Source organism: Notolepis coatsorum (genome assembly GCF_963971535.1).
Source record: "Notolepis coatsorum genome assembly, chromosome: 9".
Classification (NCBI taxonomy): domain Eukaryota; kingdom Metazoa; phylum Chordata; class Actinopteri; order Aulopiformes; family Paralepididae; genus Notolepis; species Notolepis coatsorum.
The window spans coordinates 7883358-7906538 of NC_140173.1; the positions used below are offsets into that span (position 1 = coordinate 7883358).

A 23181-nucleotide genomic window follows, 5' to 3' on the forward strand; every position below is an offset into this window, starting at 1 on the left:
TGTGGGGCAAGGACCGAGAATAGGCGACTTCTCTTTGATGACCCTCCCGGAAATCGGATAGGAGTAGGTCTGAGGCGGCCAGAAGATGCAGAGCGTAGGGGTCTTGAGGGTGTGTAGTTAGAGACCATTGACCGGAGGTAGGTGGGAGCCATTCCCTTTTCTCCAGATCTCTCTCTCTCTCTCTCTCTCTCTCTCTCTCTCTCTCTCTCTCTCTCTCTCTCTCTCTCTCTCTCTCTCTCTCTCTCTCTCTCTCTCTCTCTCTCTCTCTCCCTCTCCCTCTCTCCCTCTGTTTGACAGCATTGCAGGTTCTACCTTTAAAAACAGGCTTGGGAAACTTACTTTGGACAGTTCATTCATTAAAAAGTCTTTCTTAGGCTACAGTGATAACATATATATATGATTTAGTAATGCATTTAATAATGTACATTCAGTCACTTCATTAGGTAGAACCAAAAATAGTCTTGTTTCCTGTTTTCACCCTCAGGCCAAAGAACCATCTATCTGATCATCAAATGGAAGCATCTCCACAGCCCATACCTACCTGGGGTCCATCCTAGAGGCTAATCTCTCCTGTGACAAAATGGCATCCAATGTAATAAAAAAAGTCAACCAACGAACTCGATTCTTGTACCGGATCTCCTCTCTGGTAAACAAGAACACCCTGAAGACTCTGGCAGGAGCACTCATTCAGGGGTACTACGACTATGCTTGCACCTCATGGTACCAAAGCACCTCAAAGGCGCTAAAAACAAAATTACAAACATCTCAAAACAAACTGGTCAGACTACTGCTTGACCTTACTCCTAGAACCCACCTCACCCCTGCCCACTTCGACAACCTAGGATGGCTTAGAGTAGACGACAGAGTACAACAACTTGCAATGGGCCTGGTCTACAAGATACACTACACGACCAAGGTACCCATGTACATGTCAAAATACTTCCCAAAGGTCAGTGAATACCACGATCACAACACCAGAGGGAGCTCCACAAATCATGTCAAACCCAGATTCGGCTCAAATAAGGGACTAAACACGTTTCGCAATTATGCCACATCAATGTGGAACGCCCTACCCAAAGCTGTAAAGGAATGTGGATCACTACCTACTTTCAAAACCTCTCTCAAGGGACACCTACGGGAGACTGCAATTCAACACTGGCCCCTGTAAATATCCTAACCCAATCATTCCAACCCCCTCCAATGTACAGTCATTTACCTAGTATGGTTTTGTCAATAGTTCAATGTACAATTGTGTTTGTTTGTACAGTGTCTCCTCCCCCCCCCCCTCAATGTACAGTGTTACTTGTTTATACAGTATGCCCCCCGCCCCCCCCCCCCCCCCAACCACCTCCAATGTAAATTACCCAGTATGGTTGTCAATATCCCAATGTACCCAACCCCCCCCACCCAACCTCCAATGTACAGTTTCTACGTCAAATGTATATACTCCCTTTTCTTGACTCCTTCTGTATCACAAACAGTACTGTATTTGCAAATCTGGTATGTCATAAATGTATAGATGTAGCAGTACTGACTATCTGTATGTCATGTATGTCATATATGTCTATATGAATTGAAAATGGGGGACCCTGATGGAAACAAGACAAACGTCTTTCTCAGGTCTGCATCCCCTTAACAATTGTATGTATTGAGCCGTACTGTATTGTACCCATTCTGCAATCTGTTAAATAAAGTTTTCATTCATTCATTCATTCCCCAAAGTTCCTCTACTCTACAGGGTCTCCCATGCTTTCCATCAGGGGCACACTGCCCCCACTGTCCTGGAGCCCCAGTAAGGCAGTAGACTGCTATCACTGTGGAGAGACTGAAAAGGACACACAAGTATGAACACATACACATAGCTAACCTTTAGTATACCAAGTTGTGTAAAAGGATGTTTACATCTGTGAAGCACCCCTTTCCCTTACAAAATGTGTCTTGAGTTTTGTTTTTCTAAGTATCTGTAATCTAACTACTATTTTTCAGTTACATTGATGGATTGTAGTTCCAGATTTTGGTAACCACATTAGTTTAATCTCGTTACATGTCGTATGCACTCTTAAAACCTGCTTATGAATGTACATGAAGAATATGAACAGAACAAACTATTCACAAACATTTGCTAAAGACCGAATGGACCAAATTCTCCAGCCATGGCTCATGCCTGGAGAATGACAGGCCTACGCTGGTTGAACTGTTTTTTATTACCAGTCTCAGTATTGATTGTCGTTTTGACGAATAGCCCAACCCAACTACACACACATAAACATAGCATGAACACAGAGTATAGATGAGCGGTGAACGTCCGCTGTCTGTGACCTTTTGTTCTAGATATATGGGGAGGCCAGCCATGATTGTCTTGGTGCAACGCAGTGAACAGTAATTAAATATGCCACTTATGCTTCGCTGGTTCATTTCCTTCACAATTTTGGAGCGCAGCTCAATGTGTTTTTCTGTGCAGAGGCGCCGCATTGTATTCCCTATGGCCTCATTATGAGGGTGTAGGGGCTTGGTGTGGGGGAGGGGCAGAGTGGGGGTGAAGCACCCTGTGAAGGCATTGTCCTTAACATAACTAAACACCTTATTGTCACCCCTTTCCTCAATTAGTCGGGTGTTATGTGCCGAGGCTGTCTTGGACAAAGTGCAGATTTCATACTGAGAGGATTTGTTTTTAGAGAAAATCTGGCCTCGCGTGCGGAGGAAGCACTCCGAAAATTGAACAATGTGCACTCCGGTGACGCAGAGCCAATTCCTCTAGAGCAGCATCCGCTTAACAAAGACTCTTTATTCATCTCAGACGTTTCTTTTTGCTTTTTTGGTGTCCTGATAAAGGGTCGGCTATACTTTGCCAGTTGTAGTGATAGAGGCTGTAACTGTAGCTCTTTCTCTATCTGTGCTGGACGCCGTCCAGCTGAACAGCCACTTTGCCCTGCCCTCAGGCCTCCTCAGCGAGCGGATCCCTCCACTGAGGAACGCCTCTTTCGTGGCACTGACAGGGAGAATTAGGCAAGAGATGCGGGTTCACTTGCCCTGCATAGGGGCTTATCTTGGGTTAAGCTGACGGACTAATAGCAAAGCCAGCCTCACTCCAGCCGGTCTAAGGGCACAGGGAGCCATCTGTCCACTCTCTGTGTGCAATAACTGACAACAAAGGGGGCAAACATTTAACACGGAGGGTAAACTAAAGGACCGTTCATTCAGAAGACACCGGGGGTGAAGAAGAGGAACCAGTATACTGAAAAAGAAGGTCAGCACACTTTATTCTAACCATTCTTGTCACATTTACAGGCCTCTCAGTCACCCACAGCACAGAGAGGATCAGGCTCTCAGCTGCCCACGTTTCCACTGGGAATAACATGGCTAATATTGGACTTTAGCTAGATACAGGGTTGGATTTTAATCTGAGATTGTTTTAGAACTTCGAGTGGGATCTATAAAATGGGTACCGGTATGCCTTTATGTAATTACTGACTGCTATTAAGTTGAAAGGCTTGGCTGAGTGTTCGAAGCTGGGGGAGTGTTTTTTCATTCATAGCCTGAACTATTTCTGTCTAAACTAAAAACCTTGTAGTTACACACTCCCATCAACAGCACATTTTAGTGATAGATTAAACCAATTGTTGGAGATAGTCTTGGTCCAAATTAATTCCTTAAAATATTGTAAATGTGAGTCAAATTCTATACCCACTCAGTCAAGATAGTTGATGAGTCTCCAATTTTTAATACTGTTACTGTTACTTGAGTGTATAATGCCTGATGTTAAAAATACTTTTATTGTATAGTATGTCTTATTTGCAATCTCAAATCTACAATTTGGATCATTTTGACACTCTTACAACTCTTGCAGTTGTAAAAAATGGAATTCATGGCTAAAAAAACTGCAAAACTTTACTGAAGTTCATGGCTATTTTAAGACTTATTTACTAATTAGTACCATCGTTGAGGCGTTAATCATCATCAAGTTTTTATCTTTTTTTTCTTCTTTTATATAAAATGGATATACTGTCATTTTAGAATGAATCCCTTCAAATAGTCTACTATCCTATTGTTCTTCGCTCCAAGCCACAATGTGTGTGTGTGTGCATGCATGCGTGTGTGTGTGTATTCTTTGGCAATATGATTTACAATCTATTTATTGCCCGTCATCCATTTCTGTCTGCCAGTGTTTTGAATTAGATCATGCATAGGTCATGTAACCCTTTGTGGCTGATGTTCAGTAGTTCAGTAGTAGCGTTTTGTTCTGGAAGTCTTGAGTGGCCGCTGACATGCCAGAGGTGACAGAAATAGGTCAAACGGGTCTTAAGCGTTAACCAAACAAATCCTTGCCTATAGGATTAGGCTGCGATGTTGCTGTTTGTTTAATGCACATACTGTAACCTTATGACGACACAAAGAAACGGGGAACGACTGGAACTCTGGTCGACTGTGAGGCCACGTTTACCTTCCAGTTACGCAATACTATCGTCTACTCAGGGTTAGCTTTGTCGGCTTTTGTCAACATGAAAATGTACGCACGGATATTGTTTTCTGGTAAACTGATAATGTCACTGCATCTGGGAATCCATGTTTGTATTTTTCTCGTTTGCGGTGTGTTAGGGAACTTGAAATTGTCACATTTTGGTTTCATCGTCCCCTGTGGATTTGTTTAATATTTATGTACTGTAAGGGTAACATGTTCCACAATGGATCTCATTGTGTGGTTAGCCGATCTAATCTAATCCCATTTGCCAGATGCTTGAGTCAAAATCCTTATGCTGTTTTCTGGGGTCTTTTTTTTTTATTTTTTTTTAGGTGTGGCATGGCGACAGAGAATTCTTCATTCATTGGATTGTGTGAGTATCTGAGGGGGTTAAAGGTCATACATCACAAAAAAACAAATATAATAACAATCAATCAATGTAGCGTTTTCGTAGGCCTTGAGCAGGATCTTGGTTAAATTCTGGATTAATTTGGGGGACTTGTAGACAGCCGCCAATAGAGCGGAGGTCCTGCCCCCTCGTTACATCACCACGGTTCCAGGAAGAGTATTTGCTTAGTTTTTAAGCATAGATATTTTCTTGGTCCCTTGGTTAAATCCTACCAAGGGACAAAGAATATCATAACCTTTATAGAACAAACAATCGCAAAAAGGGTCTTATATCTAACTTAACTTAACAGGATGTAGTTGTTTAACATTAGTTACAAATACAACTAAATTCTGAGTTCAGTGGTAGATCTTCAGACCAGCTACTGTACATGGTGAGACTTGGAAACAGCTTTTCTGGAATCTCTGTTAAAAATGAATGACAAAACAAAACTCTTCCTATAGAACCACAGTGAGACCTCTGTGCTCCATGTAGAATAAACTCCATACTGTGCACTCACATTCCGTTATGGCTCTGCAAATAAGATGAATTAGGATATGTGAACAGTGGGGCTTTGTGCGTTCTTCAGTGTGATATTAACTAGCTCCTTTTAGAGATGGGCACACAGACATCACTTGATAGTCAGCCCCGTAGGACACACGTGGGCTCTTTGGTGTCTTATCTAATCAAAGGGAGGCACACAAGTTGTATTTAGCCAGAACTAATGGCAACCCCATGTGAAGATCACACCCGGACATGAGCTTAACCATCAGGTCAGAACAAACTCCAAAAGACCAATGATTAGTGACATAGCAGAGAGCTTTCTTTCTTTTTTAATGTTTGTATTCTCAATACTTTCTTTGTCTAGCTCTTATTTGCCCAGATATGCTCTATTTAAGAGACCTGCTACAGCAATACAGTTACATGGTTATAGATGATGGGTAGAACATGATTGAAAAAATACATGGTCCAATCTGGAATCTTTTTGGGACCATATACTGTAAGTGTGGGATGTATAACATGTTTGAATAAAAGTTTGATTTGTAGATGGAAAATATGCTTTTTGGTCAGATTATAGGCATGTTTTGTGTTCACAAATTCACATAGGCTATATTAGATTAGATTAAAAGGTTTTGTCATTATACAGCACAAGTACAGTACAACTATATATATATATATAAATGGCTGCTTTTTTATATAGCGCTTTTATCCAAAGCGCTTTACAATTTGTTACTCACATTTTTACCCATTCACTCACACATTCACTCCTACATTCACACACCGACGGCGGAGGCGACCATGCAAGGTGCCAACCTGCTCATCGGGAGCAATTAGGGGTTAAGTGTCTTGCTCAAGGACACACCGACACGCTGCCCGGGAGGAGAGGGAATCGAACCGGGAACCTCCGGATTGCCAGACGACTGCTCTACCTCCTGAGCCACTGTCACCTACCTACTATTGTGGTGCCTTGATCTATTTTTCTTTTCTGTTTACAGAGTGTTTACTTTGAAGTCTAGAAAACACTGACGATGTCGGACAAGGAGGAAATGCCGTTTGATGGGGGTCTGAACGTTACTCTGACACTGAGACTGCTGATGCATGGAAAGGTAACAAGCTGCAACAGCCTTTGGCTTTCTTTCCCCAAAGACTATCCCAATACTGGGGCCTTCCTGGTGGCACACCACGCTCGGCCACATACCAAGTCATTTCTGTTATGAAACATGGCCAGTGAGTGATGGACCCTTATACCTTCACTGAAGTTTACAATTTGTAATCAGAACGTGAGGATGGTCATGTGAATAAAAAGGGTAGCCTATGTGTGCTCACCCTCTGTCATATCTTTGTTCACAGGAAGTGGGCAGTATAATTGGAAAGGTAAGACATTTTTCTTCCCAGTTAATCAGCTATTTTATTGATTTCTTGTTTGAATTCAGGAAATCAGTAGTAAGGACTCATATTGTTCTCTTTTTTTCTGATTCTAGAAAGGAGAAACAGTGAAAAAGATGAGAGAGGAGGTGGGCTAGGCTCGTATTCTTAAAAGAAAATCATATTTTCAATTTTTTTTGTCAGATTACAACTACACTATTTTGTGATACATAATGTGTGTGTTTTACAGAGTGGTGCTCGCATCAACATATCAGAGGGATCCTCACCTGAGAGAATAGTAACCATCACAGGACCGACAGAAGGCATCTTCAGAGCTTTCTCTATGATTGCAGAGAAGTTTGAGGAGGTATGTGAACTCTGTTGCATCTTCTAAAACACATATCTTGGGGAAAATCCCCTTGCTTAACTCAAGAATCTGCTGCACGCATACAATAGTCTTCCATTCAATTTAATTGAATTTAATTTCAAACCTTTATTTAAACTCGAAAGGCAACTGAGGTTTCATTTACAGTCACATCGAGTGTACATACAAAGTTAAGCAAAAAAGGCAAAGAAATTCATATAAAATCATAACAATAAGACAATAAGGATAACAATCAATTAAAACATGTACAACTTGATTGACAAAGGTTGGAGATCAAGGTTTTAAATTCTGCAACAGAGGGGAGAATCTCGAGCTTTAAGGACTGTTGGAGTTAATTCCATGAGCTAGGGGCATCATAGCCAAATGCAGATGTACCATGTTCCGAGCAAACACTACGGACCTTAAAGGAACACACCAACCTTTTGGGAAATTAGCTTATTTGCCATCTACCCTGGGTTAGACAAGCAGATACATACCCTTTTCTTCTCTGTGCATGCATTAGGCTTAGGGAACAGCCGTACCGTTAGCCTAGCTTAGCGTCATTCACTGGAAGTAGGTGTGCCAGTGTAGCCTAGTTCCCAACAGTCATGAAATACACTCCAAATACAACTCCAAAACCTTCCTGTAAACATGTTGTGACCTGTGTATTTTACTTACTTTACTTAGCTTGAAGCAGATATATACTCAAAAAAATAAGTTGCCAAAAAAAACGGGGCTTTTGAGGTGATGAAATCACTGCGCCCAGGCAGCAGTGGTTCTGCAAAATAAATTCAGAGTATATATCTGCTTAGAATCAGGGAACGAAAATGTCAAATACAATTTTTTTTCCTCCACGTGGTAAATACACAGGTCACAACTTCTCATAAAGGACACAGTGATGAGTGTCGTATCTATCATTAATCGTAATTCATAATTCAATCATATTTCACATGTGACCATTTGTCAACCTTGCAACAAAAAAACAACAACAACCAGAAATAACCGCCCCCACATATGAAACACAGCTGACGCTTGCACCATCTGAAAATAATATTCTTGAACATTACCCCAGGACATCGCCGCGGCAATGACAAACAGCAACGTGACAAGCAAGCCACCTGTGACACTTCGCCTGGTGTTTCCAGGGAGCCAGTGTGGCTCACTGATTGGTAAAGGAGGCTCCAAGATCAAGGAGATCAGAGAGGTAGGAGGCCCTCTCACGTTTGGTTCCTGGGTGTCCATTTTGTCGTGACCCGAACAGGGACACGTGTCGTGAAACAAACAGATGATGACCGTGGTGGCCTTTTTACACCCTCTCTCACACAAAGCACTCACGGTCACTTTGCCTTGTGCCTTCAAATGCATTTCCACTGGCTGCTGCTCTGACCGAACCCACATGAAACTCACTATTTCTGCTTGTAAAGACTCCCTCAAATACTCAATGGCGAATGGACAATGTTTGTTTATGCCTCTTCAAATCTTGGACGAGACATGGCTACATTGGCATACAGATGTCTGCATACCTGGCCTAGAGGTCATTTGTTGGTGTTTGAAAAGGTGCTTGAATTCAGAAAATCAATAGAATCTTCAGCTCCACCATAAAAAAAAAATATTATAACTGAAGTGGAGTTTAGATTTTTGAGTGTTTTAAAAAAAGAAAATGTACATTGATTCTTTACGAAATGATAAAATGTCGTCACTAATCCCCATTGTTTATGCTATATGGTGGTTAAGACCACAGGTGCTCAGGTGCAGGTGGCAGGAGACATGCTGCCGGACTCCACAGAGAGAGCCGTCACCATCTCCGGCACTCCGCAGGCCATCACTCAGTGTGTGAGGCACATCTGCTCCGTCATGCTGGAGGTGAGCGAGAAACTTTCATTTCCAGACAACTCCATATAGGCATTACTGGTTAAGATGTGCCGTGAGGTGTTCGCCACTATATTTGTAGAATGTTTTATAGCTGGTAAATCCCTTGGATTTGCGGATTGGATGATTCTCTCTCTCTCTCTCTCTCTCTCTCTCTCTCTCTCTCTCTCTCTCTCTCTCTCTCTCTCTCTCTCTCTCTCTCTCTCTCTCTCTCTCTCTCTCTCTCTCTCTCTGTCTCTCTCTCTCTCTCTCTCTCTCTCTCTCTCTCTCTCTCTCTAGTCACCTCCAAAAGGAGCAACCATTCCATATCGTCCCAGGGCCATGCCTGGAGGAAACCACGCAATACTAGCAGCACAGCAGCACATGGCACCAGTAAGCTTTTATTATCTGACCTGCTATCTCTCTAACACCAACCACTTTCTAACAACATAACAATAGCATTAACTCAAAGGTTATATTATTATTATTATTATTATTATTATTATTATTATTATTATTATTATTATTATTATTATTATTATTATTATTATTGAATGAATTGCTTTGTATTTCTTGTCCCTTGATGAAACATATATACATATATTATCTCTATAGATACAACTGTGTATTTGCAAAACAATAAGTGGTCTCTGCTGCAAGGTTGTTGGTGGTCAGGATGAGATGAACAAGGATTTACAAATCCCCCAGGCCCAGCTCTGATCTTTCACAGATACCAAACACATATTTACACAAATATACCCCCCCAGCCCCATTGTGAAATCTCAGTACTCTGATATTCATCAGTGCAATATTTTTTAAATAAGTACTGTACTCAAGCACAATTTAGAAGAAATTGAGTACATTTAGATTTTACGGCACTTTGTACTTTTTACTCCACTACATTTATCTGAACCCATCAGTTACTAGTTACTTTGAAGAAAGAGACTTTGCATAGAAAACGTGGCAAAAATGTAAGCCTGCCAACTTCAAGAGGACGTAACCAGAGCAGCATAACTGGACCACATCCCTCAAGCCAGTTTTGATACTTAAGTACATTCAATTTTAAATACTTCTCTACTTTTACTTAAGTAGAATTTTGAATGGAGGTTCCAGAGTACTATTTTATCTGGGTATTTCTACTTTGACTTAAGTAAAGGAACTGTGTACAAGCGATACCGGAGTCTCAAGGCGAGCACAGAAAGACTCAGAAGAAGCTTCTATCCCCAGGCCATCAGGCTGCTCAACGAACAATAAACACTATGCAACAACCATCAAATGCACACATCCACACATCCACACGCACACACTCACTTTAAACAAACAACACACTGCAGCACCCACTCTCCACACTTTAGATCACCTAAACACACTTTTTATTTATTGGTAAAGGATTTGCACTACAACTCGTACACCTTACTGTAAATTGTACCTAAATTGTACCTCATCCCATTTCTGCTTTGCACTATATAGTATTGTATATTAGTACATTACATAGTATATTGTATATTGTATGGTAACTCAGTTACTTCTATTCTGCATCGAACATTGTACATATGTCTATACTGAACACTGTGACCTCTATTTTTACTTCTATTTTACATGCTATACTATTTTATTTCATACTTATCTTGTCTAGCACAGTCTCTGGAGCGTAACAGTAAGAAGCATTTTGTATAAAAGTATTCTGTACTTCTGTATGACAACTATTAAAGAAACTTGAAACTTGAAACTTCTTCCTCCACTGATGGCGCCTAAACATCAGGTCTTATCTTGGACTCCGACATCTTTCTCCTTTTGAATTTGCCACAATCTATTACAAGATACAAGATACAAGAAACTTTAATGCCACACAATGATGGTTGGTGGTAATTGCTTTCGGTACAGCATGTTAAATAGCACTGGGACATCAACATGAAACATCAGACATCAAACGCCCCCCTCCCACCTCCCAATCCCCACAATAAATACATATAAATACATACAGGACAGTCACATGTAACAGTGTCAGTCAGTGACGGATGCTTGCCCATCTGTGCAAAGGGGGGCGGGCCAGGGTGTTTAGTGTTCGGACTGCTGTGGGGAAGAAAACCGTTTGTGAAGCGTGTGTGTCTGGTTAGAAGGGACCTGTAGCGACCTGAGGGCATGCGCTGGAATATGTGGTGTGCTGGGTGAGAGGGATCGTTGACTATTTTACCAGAGCGGGTGACTGTGCGTGAGGTGTAGATGGAGTCCAGAGAGGGGAGGGGGCAGCCAATTATTTTGGAGGCTGTCTTGGTGGTGCGTTGGAGTTTGTGTTTGGTGTGTTTGTCAGTGGAACCGTACCAGACTGTGATGGATGAGGTGAGGATACTTTGAATTATGGCGGTGTAGAATTGGACCAGCAGGCGTTGTTGGACTCTGTACTTCCTCGGAATGATTGCAAACCAGACAAAGAGGAGAATCTTCGACTCAAATAGATGGGCTGAATTTGTATTAAGATAAGAGCTATGGAAGGACAAACAGGAGCGACATTACTCATGTTTCATGATGTGAAGCTTAGGATGCATTTTTGAGGTTTATGGAAGCTGCATTGAAATTATTTTGATATATTTATCTTCATCTTATCTTAGGGTGATGGCATAACAGCTTTTCTCATTCTTTCCAGGCCTTTGCGATCCCAGGGCAGTATGCGTATCCTCATCAAGATGTAAGTGGATCTGTTTGGTCAAACGATGCCCCTAATGCCCCACTCCTACCTCCTCCCTCTACGCCACCACTACGCCCTCTGTGTCCCCAACTCAAGCAGAGATGGAACATCGATAACCCTGATCTATTATTACTAACACTAACAGTAGCAGCATGTTTGTTTAAAATTAATGTGGGCAACGATGAAGATCATAACCGTCAGCGTGTAGAAATACTACATGTAGTCTTGGACCAACTTCAGTGACTGCTGTGGGCGGCCGGCCGGCATGCTTCTTTTTTATTTTTTTTAAGTGGGGGGGGTGGGAGTCTCTCCACACTGACACAATCTTTTGATGCTGTACTTGTGAACGTCACATTGGCTCTGTATTGTAGCTGTCAGCTCCTCTGAAATAATCCGGTTTGATTGGTTAGTTCTAACTTCCTTCCTACCCTGCAGTTGACCAAGCTTCACCAGTTGGCTATGCAGCATATCCCCCTCCCCTCCCTTGGGCAGAGCAACCCTACTTTCCCTGGTACGTACCCAAGGCTCCCCGGGGGAAGTCCGTCTCTCCTGTCCTCCTTTAACCACACCATCAAAAACACCCCTTTCTTCTCGCTTCAGAGAGGGAACAAGCCTCTTTTCCATGATCTCTCATCACAGACTATACTGTGTCTTGCTGTTTTGAAAAAAAATTGTACATCGGCAGCACAACACACATTTATTTGTCCATGTGGAGTGTATCTGAAGCAAGGCAAAGGCATAGCGATGCTGTAGACATAATATATAAATCCAGCACACATAACTTAAAGAACTTAAATTGAATTGTAAGAGTTTTCTTATCGAAAACTATTTGTACCAGCTACTGCAATCTGTTAATACAATTTTCAACAATCAATCAAACCCTTAAATATTTTATTACGGTTAGTATGCAGCAAGTTTTGAGTATTCGCAAAAGAGAATGAAACAAGGCAGTTCTTTGCAAGGAAAATGTGAAAAATGACGACAATATTTACAGTCAGTGAATATTCACCATTTCTCATAATTTCTCATCACCTTCCCAAAGTGTCAAATTCCATTTGCCCAAACATCCCTTTCCCCCCAAAACCTAGAAAAAAAACCATATCCTAATATCTCAACCCCCCGTCCTTGACCTCTGCAACACCTCCCCCTCATCTCCAACATCTTCTGGGCCAGACCATCCCTTACCTAGACCACCCCATGGACTCATCTACTCTACCACAACTAACTTACAGATAAAACTTATAAACTGTCATAATGATGTTGTCACGGCTGATCCGGTTCATCCTTTAATATATAGTATATAATAAATTCATATACAATATATACTGTATATATAATAATAATAAAATTCCACAGAGACAAACCAGGATATATTTACATGTGCAAGTACAGTATATGGCCATTATCATACTGATGTCTAATAACTCACTGTACAGTTGTTGCTATATTGAATCACATTTGCCTAAAGCTTTTGTCGCCATTTTCATGTTTTAGATTCAGTCGTTGCACAAATACAGTAGATACAAAGTAGAGTAAGAACGGTAACTGACTAGGGGCACTTAGTTACAAAATCACACACTTGCAACACCGTGAAATTGGAAGCTAGGATGGTCATGTTGTTACTGCTATTTCTCGTTCTACTGTGCAGGATTGGACATATCTCCCCCGACAAGTTCACAAGAGCTGGCAATCCCCAACGACGTGAGTCTCACCCTTTTTCTTTTGTGTGTGTGTTGCATTGACACTGTCAATCACACTGATGCTGTCCATGCTATACATTTTTTTTTAAACATTGTCTATGATAATATCTCTGAAGACATTCAGAATTACTTAATGAATACTTAAACAATACAAAGCGTTTTCCAAAGGTAAATTATATTTATTAAATAAAGAGGGGAATGAAACCCACAATGATATTTAATACAGGGAAAAGGGTAGAGGAGGACAAACAAGGTAAATACACACTATCAATGTGTCGCAGGACACAAGCCAACCAGCCAGAGGTTGGCACTGGGAACCACCCAGCCAGAAGACAATACAGTATATTATAAACTTCCACTTACAAAGTGGCAAATGGCTCAGAGGCCCACAACAATAATATATACACTGATACAATGGCTAATCCACACAGTAGTGGCAATAAGGACAACACAGTAGATAATTCCACACACAGTGGTAACTACAACAAAGGCATCCACACACAGTGGCAAGATGGGCAACCTCCACACTCCACTCTGGTTTGTGGAAATGTCAGAATGAGGCGCCCAGGTGTGTGTGTGGTGTCAGGCTTTATCCACCCGTCCCAGAGGCTGTTGCCATCAGCTGCCACTCATCAGGCAATCAGCACTCTTCAGTGTAGGGATGGGCGGCACCTGACAAAGAAAGAAAGAAACGAAAAGGGGATTAATACAAAAGGGCGACACACACACCACATACAAATAACAACAACAATATAATGTACCTCTACTAACCTGATGTTCACATGGTGTTACAAATACAATAATAATGATAATGATCAACCCACCTACGTCACAGAGGCATTTAGAAGATTTTAACCTGAATCCTAATGTTTTGTTGCGAGGAGGACATGTGATAATGGAACATAAAGGTTACTGATGTAATATAATCACCCGGAGGAGAGGAGACCTCCAGGGAACGAAGGTTATCCTATAACCCTAGTTATGTGAATACTGGCTGAGCGCTTCTGCTCCAGCCCTATTGAGATATTCGTCTTTCGAGCGCCTATTGCGCACACGTTGAAAAAACGTCCATGCACCTGCATTCGTCTATGGTCTAAAACACAGGATGTGGCCACTTCCATGCCCTTCCGAGTCTGAATTCCACGCGTGAAAAAACAGCCAAGGGTCCTCAGGGTGTGAAGAGCGGAAGCGCTCAGCCAGTATTCACATAACTAGGGTTATAGGATAACCTTCGTTACGTTTCATCTGACTGAGCGCTTCCGCTCCAGCCCTATTGGGAACAAAAAGGGGGAGCGGAACGCGCAGCCACTGAAAAATGCACCCCCTGAGGGCCCGTACGCCCGTCGAAAAGGGGAGGGGGGGAGTCTCGTCCCCCCGCTCGTCCTAACGAGGAGCGGGGGGATAGCAAACTCCGACCAATATGCGTAATAGGGAACAGTCACCCTAGGACGCACAATGTGAGTGGGACCGCATGTGAAACACACCCTGCAGTCCACACCCTGCGGTCCACACCCACACACTCCTGCTAGCCCACCTGGTGGCGGGTGCAGGAGAAGTCCCGGTACTCAGGACTGCCTGGGAGACAGAGCCCCCAGCCCCCAGTCATGTCCATGAGGTAAAACCTGACCAAAGGACCCGGGGAGGACCAGGAGGCCGCAGCGCAGATGTTCTCCACCGAGGCTCCCCCCAAGCAGGGCAGCAGAGGCTGCCACTCCACAAGTGGAGTGTGCCCTGACGCCTGCAGGGGGAACCTGTCTGGCCAAAGTGTAGCAGAGGGCAATGCCCTCGCACAACCAATGTGACAGGCGTTGCTTACCCACGTTGAGGCCACCGTAACAGACAAGTAGTTGACTGGTAGCCCTGAGGTCCTGTGTGCGCCTAAGGTACACCACCAGCGCACGGACAGGACACAACAGGTGATGGCTCCTCTCCAACTCACCTGCGCGAGGGGGAGGGTGAAACGCCTGTAGCACAATATCCCTGGAGCGATAAGAACTCCGGATATTTTTTGGCACAGAGTCACGCTGCTATTACCCTGTAAGAGTCACGCTGCTATTACCCTGTATAGACAGACCGACAGGGCCGAACCGAAAGAGCACATATGGCCAGAAGGAATGCCATCTTGAAAGATAGCCGATCCAACGGCGCCTGCTCAAGAGGTTCAAACGGGGCCCCAGACAGTCCCTTCAGGACCAGTTGGAGGTCCCAGCTTGGGGACAGAGCACGTTCAACAGGCTTGAGGCGCGATGCGCCCAGCAGGAAACACGGCATATACTTTCACTGTCGAGGCCGAAAGCCTATCCAAGATAGACTGGAGGAAGGACAGAACCGAGTTCAGGGGACATGATACCGGGTCCAGGCCCTCAGCCTAACACCACTCTCGAAACATACGCCACTTTCCTGCGTAAACCGTGGTAGTGGACGGAACGAGTGTGTTCTGGATGGTGTTAATCACAGTAGTGTTAAGATGCATCCCCTCCAAATTCAACCTCTCAGCAGCCAAGCCTTTAGAGGCTCCCCCAGGACAGGCGGTAGAAACACAGAGCCGTGTGCCTGAGAGAGGGCCCGCGGCGACCATGGGACAGGCCACAGCGGGGCCACCAGGAGTTGAAATTGGGCCGGGAACCACAAGGCTGAGCCTCGGTCCGGCGCGACCAGGATCAAAGTCCTGCGCTCCTGACGTACCCACTGGCCTATCCGATGTATGGGGGGGAACGCATATAGAATCCCGGGCGGCCACAGGTACGTCGAGAAGGCATCCACTCCCAGAGGGGGGTTGTCCTTCCGACTGACCGAGAACCACAGGGGGCACTGGTAGGACTGACTGCTCGCAAATAGGTCCACTGCGGCCTCCCCGAATCGGTTCCAGATCAGTCTGACTATGTCTGGATGTAGTCCCCACTCGTCTGGGTGGGGACCTCCCCTTGACATAAAATCTGCACCCACATTCTCCTTTCCGGGGAGACGGGGGGAGCGGGGGGAGCGCACTCCTCCCTATCTGTTGATATACGACGCTGATGCTGTGTTACGTTCGCGCGTAATCCCTTGGTGAATATAAGTATAGTTTAGGAGTGATCCGGGATAATTCCTGAAAAGCTGAGTTATAGGGCGCTACGTGTATTCTACTATAAGCGTTGGCGTTTCTTGCCTGGATACGCTACTATTTCCAAATCAAATGTATATAATATACGTTAAAAAATACGTTTTTTTATGCTTTGATGGCCAGTAACTAATGGCATTCGTGTTGAACACTACACATGCTGATCAGCTGGATCGATATGAAAACATTGTTGGATCAAGCTGAAATTTATGTCAGATAGTCCTTACCTTTGATTGGGTTATTCCAAAAAGAATATTCCAATTGTCTGATCGCGATTTCCAGTATTGGTGTCCATCTGGTCCCGGACATAATTTGGCACAACTTATGGATCGAGTGTGCCTGTTGTTTTCGTTCACCCGAGTACAAAGCCCTCTGCGCTGTACACATGCCGCCCCGGTTGTCTCACGGGACAATGACAGTGACAGCGTCAACGCCGCGTGTTGCCGTCGCCGGCCCTACCTGAACACGGTTCGGTTCTCCAGTCCTCTGCCAAGCTGGTGACGGGGATCTGAAGAAAGTCCAGCATCGGGTACCCGGCGATATTCCATCTGGACGCGCTGGGGAAATCCTGGCGGTAGTCCGATGTTTTTTATCTTCTCTTTTCTCTTCATAACGATCCACTGTTTGACGGTGCATGTAGCAACTATCATGCGTGAAAATAACGAGGAAGGGCATGTAAGTGACCACATCCTGTGTTTTAAAGGAAACACAGGGTAGGCGTGGCCATAGATGAATGCAGGTGCATGGAATTTTTTTCAACGCGTGCGCAATAGGCGCTCGAAAGACGAATATCTCAATAGGGCTGGAGCGGAAGCACTCAGTCAGATGAAACATAACTGCAGACGCTAGTTCCTCAGCTATTTTCAACTGCAGGAGGCGCAACTCGAGGAAGGGGAGTTGAGGAAATAGAGTCTGTAGTTCTCCTCTCCTTGTGGAGGTCCTCAGGAGGGAGGAGTGATGTGGTCAAGATCTCAACACACAGAACACGTTGGTACGTTTTATGTCCATTTATTCATTGTAGGATTCAGGTTAAAATGGCCCTTTAATGCATTCAGAATGACTATGATTTTTTTTTATCCACTTTTTCTCCCATTTTCTACATTTTTCTCCCATCCCAATTTCGTATCATCCAATTCAACCCTCCCCTGTCACGAACGCTGTTTCTTGCCTCCCACAAGCCGGCTGCAATGTGGACTAAGTCCCCGCCGGTACTTGAGGTAACAGCAGTCGCATCTTTTCACCTGCGCTGCTCGATCTCTCAGTGGCGAGGAGTAACGTGTGGGAGGCTCGCGCTGCCCCCGACACTTCCTGATTCTACTGCGCAGGCGCACCAACCGACCTGTAGGAGTCGCTGTCCACAACGCCCGATCCCCACCCATCAGTTTCCCACCCCCTAATACGGCCAATGTGTATTAGTATGAACGACCAGCTAAACTGAAAGCAATGTGGAGCGCTGGGCTCGAACAGGCGAGCCCAGCGTCTCTGCATTTGTGGCGAGCGCCTTGCCCACTACGCCACGTAGCCGCCCTCCCAGAATGGCTATGATTTATGAACTTTGTTATACACTAGCTAAAGATATGTATGAACAATTTAATACTTTTAAATTTAAAGCCTTTTCACTTTCTGTAGATGTCACGTATACTCTCATGTTTGCTATGAATGGGGGGGAAATAAATAAAGAAGGATTTTTGCTTTGTACTACAACAGCAAATGTTGTTTTTGAATACATTTTAAGCTTGTATGAGATTAAAATCATAAATTGAAATACGTTGGGCTAACTGCACTGAAGTGTATACTGTGTATGCTGCAACCCTGGGATGTTTCCTTGTACATGGGGAGGGGGGGAGTTTGGACAATAAGGTTGAGAACCACTGATTTATGCAACTCTTTATGAATAATGTATGCCCTTATATTGAGATAAAAAAAAAGGTCTCATACATTAATTCCTACTATACAGCTCTGTTAAGGTTTTGCTACTAATTGGCTGAGAGGACTGTGTGAAATGGTTGGACAAAGCACTTTGAAGTAGCGTCAACATTTTCAGGTTGATGCGCCATTGTGGAAGCTGGGAAAATGAAATGATGTCTGGGTGTGTTTTTCACAAAATGCGCTTTGAGGAGGGAAGTTGCCTTCAGCTTGAACCTCAGGCAATGTACCTCCACAAACTGCATTGGGAATTCAAAATGTCTGGCCACTACAAAATGATGAGCATACTTACAGTACTGTACTTGGACTTTTACTCCACTACATTTTAAAGGAAATATTGTACTTTTTACTCCACTACATCTATCTGAACCCATATAGTTACTTTGGGAAAAAAATATTTTGCATAGAAAACATGGCTATGTTATGTACTTTCAAATTTGAAGCCTGCCAACTTCAAGAGGATGTAACCAGAGCAGCATAACTAGACCACATACCACTTTAACATAACCTTTGGTTCGAGGGTTGAACACTCCCAAGGACTGGAATACACAAATATCATGTACATATCAAAACCTAGTAGAGTATTATTTTATCTGTGTATTTCTACTTTTACTTAAGTAAAGGGACTGTGTGTAGCTCTTCCACCACTGCCCAGTAGTGTAGTCTAGACTGCCTCTCTTGCATTTCAGTGTACATCCATCTATCATCCTAATTACCCATACGATATAGGAAGGAACAAATAGCAAAACGCGCTCCCTCAGCAGTATAGACCCTCTCCCTCTGCTAACAACACGCCGCTGTCCTCTTATTTACATGTTTGTTTTTCCTTCCCCCCCCCCCCCCCCAGTTTATTGGCTGTATAATTGGACGACAAGGCAGTAAGATCAATGAGATCCGCCAGGTCTCTGGAGCTCACATCAAAATAGGCAGCACCACTGATGGCTCAGCCGTGCGTCAAGTCACGATCACAGGCTCGCCGGCCAGCATCAGCGTGGCCCAGTACCTCATCAATGCAAGGTAAGGTTTTCCAGCAGTTAGAGCGACACCGTTTCACATCGCAGAGGTAAAAAACAACAACAGTCGAAACGCTGTGTTTATTGTATCGGCGGCACAGACTTGGGGGTGGGGGGGTAAAAGACTAGATCCATTCCCACTTGCTTCATTCTCATGATGGCATGAAAAATCCTTATCTTTATTTGTCTCTGCTTTTAACACATAACATTCCTTCTTTGATTCTTACTGTTTCTCCTTTCTCTCACCCCACCCTTTCCTTTGTCTTTGCCTATACTTCTCCTTGTTTTTTTAAACCCCCCCCCTCTCAACCCCCCACCCGCCTTAACTCCTTCACTGAACTTCACCCTCACCCCCACCCTCCTCCCCATCCCCCCGCCCCTCTGTCTGCTACGCTGCCTCGGCCTTGTTGTCTGTTTCGCAGCTTAGAGATGGCTAAGTACACCATGCAGGCTGTTTCCGCTGTGACCCCAGTTGACTTCAACAACATGGGCTTCTCTCAGTCAGCCCCCAGTGTCTCCTCACCCACCTCTATGGCTGTCCTGGGCCCTAATGTCCACTCCCCCTCCACCCTGCAAGCCATGCAAACCCCACACTACGCCGTCCCCGTCTCCACTCTGCTTGGCATGAAAACCCTCCCCGTCTTGACTGTCCACCCAGCGGCCGCTTCCGGCCTAATGCACGGTCTATCCGCTTACGCCGCTAAGATGCCTGGTATGAAAAAATCTGAACGGCAGAAGTTCGCCCCCTATTGACAGGCATAGTTATTGCGATCTGCTCTACTGTCTCGCAGACGCTGAGGGCATGTTTCGTGTTTTCTAGAATCCTTCATCGGTCACACGGGTGAATAACAAAAGGAATATAAATCTCACACTTACCCTACTAACCTGTTGTCGGTGATGTTTGTAATGAAGCAGCACTTATTCAGGGCGGTGGATGATGAACAGACTTTAAGGAACATATTGATGAAGGAATATAATGTAGCCGAGCTCCCTGTCATCTCACCCTAGCAGACGTCCATAACATGTCTCACCCTGGCAAACATCCATAACATGTCTCGCCTAGCAGACGTCCATAACATGTCTCGACTAGCAGACATCCATAACATGTCTCACCCTGGCAAACATCCATAACATGTCTCGCCTAGCAGACGTCCATAACATGTCTCGCCTAGCAGACGTCCATAACATGTCTCGCCTAGCAGACGTCCATAACATGTCTCGACTAGCAGACGTCCATAACATGTCTCGCCTAGCGGACGTCCATAACATGTCTCGCCTAGCAGACGTCCATAACATGTCTCGCCTAGCGGACATCCATAACATGTCTCGTCTAGTGGACATCCATAACATGTCTTGTCTAGTGGACATCCATAACATGTCTCAACTAGCAGACGTCCATAACATGTCTCGCCTAGCGGACATCCATAACATGTCTCACCTAGCAGACATCCATAACATGTCTCGTATAGTGGACATCCATAACAGCGGCATAGAAAAAGCTGGTACTTTTCAGTCAGATTCATGTCCTGTGGGGAAGCTTACAAGATTGTTTACTCCCATTTTACAGCAATATCTATTGTCCATGCTGTATAAGATTGACTTAGTTTTGTATCTGTGTAAATAGTTGACTGATATTTCTTTGTTAGAGAAAACATGCTAGTTTCATACATTGTGTGGCAGCAGGCTGTTGAACGGGTTTTTTGTTATGTAGAATAACGTGTTAAAGCTGCACTATATCGTTTTGGGGGCGGGGTTGGTTATTTTCATTACAAACTGTCCTCAGAGAAGAATTGGATCCCTGAAACATGGCTATAAATCTACCAAAAAAATTACTGTCATTTTTAAATGTGCAATGCCCACAATTTAGTTTACTACATATTATTAAATGTTCTATATTTTGACATTGAATTTGGTTATTGTTCTTCATCAGTCAAAGGTCTCTCTATTTTTTCCTCTCTCCATTTCCCTAAAATGGCATGTTTGCATCGTCAGTATTCCATCATTGATCACAGCTAGAACCCCCCCCCCCCCTGGAGGAGAAGAACGATAACAAAAATTCGCGATGCCCCGGTATCCCTTTTGGTTGGCACGGCATATAAACTTATTATGACGACACACTGTTGAGATATAATAATTCTGAGCATTTTCAAATGATTGTTCTGATGAATCATCTCTCTGCCCCAAAATTACACAGTGCAGCATTAACACAAAACAAAATAAAGCAGATTTATTATGCTCATAATCTCACACATATCCCCAAACTACAAACTGTTGTACAAATGATTTTGGTTTGGGTGTAATTGAGCATACGGACGAAACGGTCGCTCATCCACTGGACAGAATATCAGAGTGAAACTCGCTGACATTTCCTGGTCTCAGAAATAACGGAGCAACACCACATTGATTGATAGTCTTGGGGTTTCTGGTTTTGCTTTGGTCTTCCTATGAATTAAATAATAATGTACTTTGAACACTTTGTTGTTTTTGTGTGCAACCGACCACATGTGTGATGTGATTGTCTGACCATATTTAAATTATTAGGGCTTTCACCTCTTCATTGGACCACATCTGTCCACAACATTTATCATGCCTGCTACTACCAGACTCCATGTTGATTCCCAGTGTGCGATAGAAGTGTCCACTCACCTTTAACCCACAATGCACTGTTTTTTTTGGCTCACTTCATATATTTGGGTCGGATCACATTCTCACCTAAAGTGAACTGAACTCTAGTGCACTTGCAAGCGAACCGGAATGCCTTGATCTTTATCATTTCACCAAGCCATATTTCATACTTCCTGGAATAAATTACATCATAATGACATCACACATTCCAATTAGTTAACTCAATAACTAAATAATAAATGAATAAATACATTTTTACAAGACTAGTTTGAGAGTTTCTGGATATTGTGTGAGATTATGGCCGTTTTAAAAATCAGTGTTATTTATTTGGCGGAGTGTTCCTTTAAGTTTATTTTTAACAGGGATTGTTCCACCCCTCTGTTCCCCTGTCATGTCTCCCGCTCTCCCCCACTAGGCTCTCATCAGTGGTAACAGGCTTGGGTGTTCTGTAGTAGCGTTGCACAGTTGCACTTCTGACGGGATTATCCTAAAGCCACAGTGGATTCTAGTGGATTTGACCCAACCAACACACAGTAATCTTGTAGAGCGGGACTGGTCTAAATTAACTCATACATTGTTTCTTTATGCTAGCTGTATTTCCCCCCCTTCTCCGGAACCTGAGTGGAACGCAGCACTTCAATTCTATTCTTCTCTTTAATGTCGACCATTGATGCTGAGCAGTTATTGTCATAAGTGTATGTTTTATTCATGTATTCTTTTTTTTATTAATCTTTTTGGTATGGGGGATCAATGAGCTCATATTTACATATTTGTAATATTTGTCACATAATGAATTGACCATGAAATAAATAGAGCTTTTTATGAATACAAAAGGTCTGTTTTCTCATATTTATGTTACAGTGGAAGATCATTTGCATTTCCATTGACCACGCTCTCCCATAAATATGAACAATTGTTTTTTTTAGCATCATGTTTATGCATTGTTTAATAATGTGGGAATGAGCTGGCATTGTACATTACATAAGTGTATTTTGAGCTGACACAAGTGATTTCTGGGTACACACATTTTCATGCTGCCAGATTCCTTGTCAATAATTCATAGGGCACAAAAGACTGGGTCGTTCTATTTTTAAGGCGAATATCTGTAGGGACACAATATCCATAACACAAGGTTTTATATTATTAGTTTTATAAACTTCAGCCAGAGTTGGCCTGGGAAATAAATCCACATGTAGTGGCATGATTTAC

General features: G+C 43.4%; 1 protein-coding gene across 1 annotated transcript; it reads left to right on the forward strand.

Annotated features, from left to right (window-relative positions):
- The first annotated feature begins 3207 nt into the window (after nucleotides 1–3207).
- Nucleotides 3208–22712, forward strand: LOC311234167 (poly(rC)-binding protein 3). The gene is made up of 14 exons (XM_084321279.1): nucleotides 3208–3247; nucleotides 4792–4832; nucleotides 6341–6451; nucleotides 6696–6719; nucleotides 6827–6859; nucleotides 6961–7077; nucleotides 8147–8278; nucleotides 8809–8937; nucleotides 9223–9315; nucleotides 11567–11608; nucleotides 12044–12119; nucleotides 13257–13309; nucleotides 19182–19351; nucleotides 22388–22712. The coding sequence occupies exons 3-14, from the start codon at nucleotides 6374–6376 to the stop codon at nucleotides 22422–22424; spliced, it is 984 nt and encodes a 327-aa protein (XP_084177405.1). The 5' UTR covers nucleotides 3208–3247; nucleotides 4792–4832; nucleotides 6341–6373; the 3' UTR covers nucleotides 22425–22712.
- The last annotated feature ends 469 nt before the right edge of the window (nucleotides 22713–23181 follow it).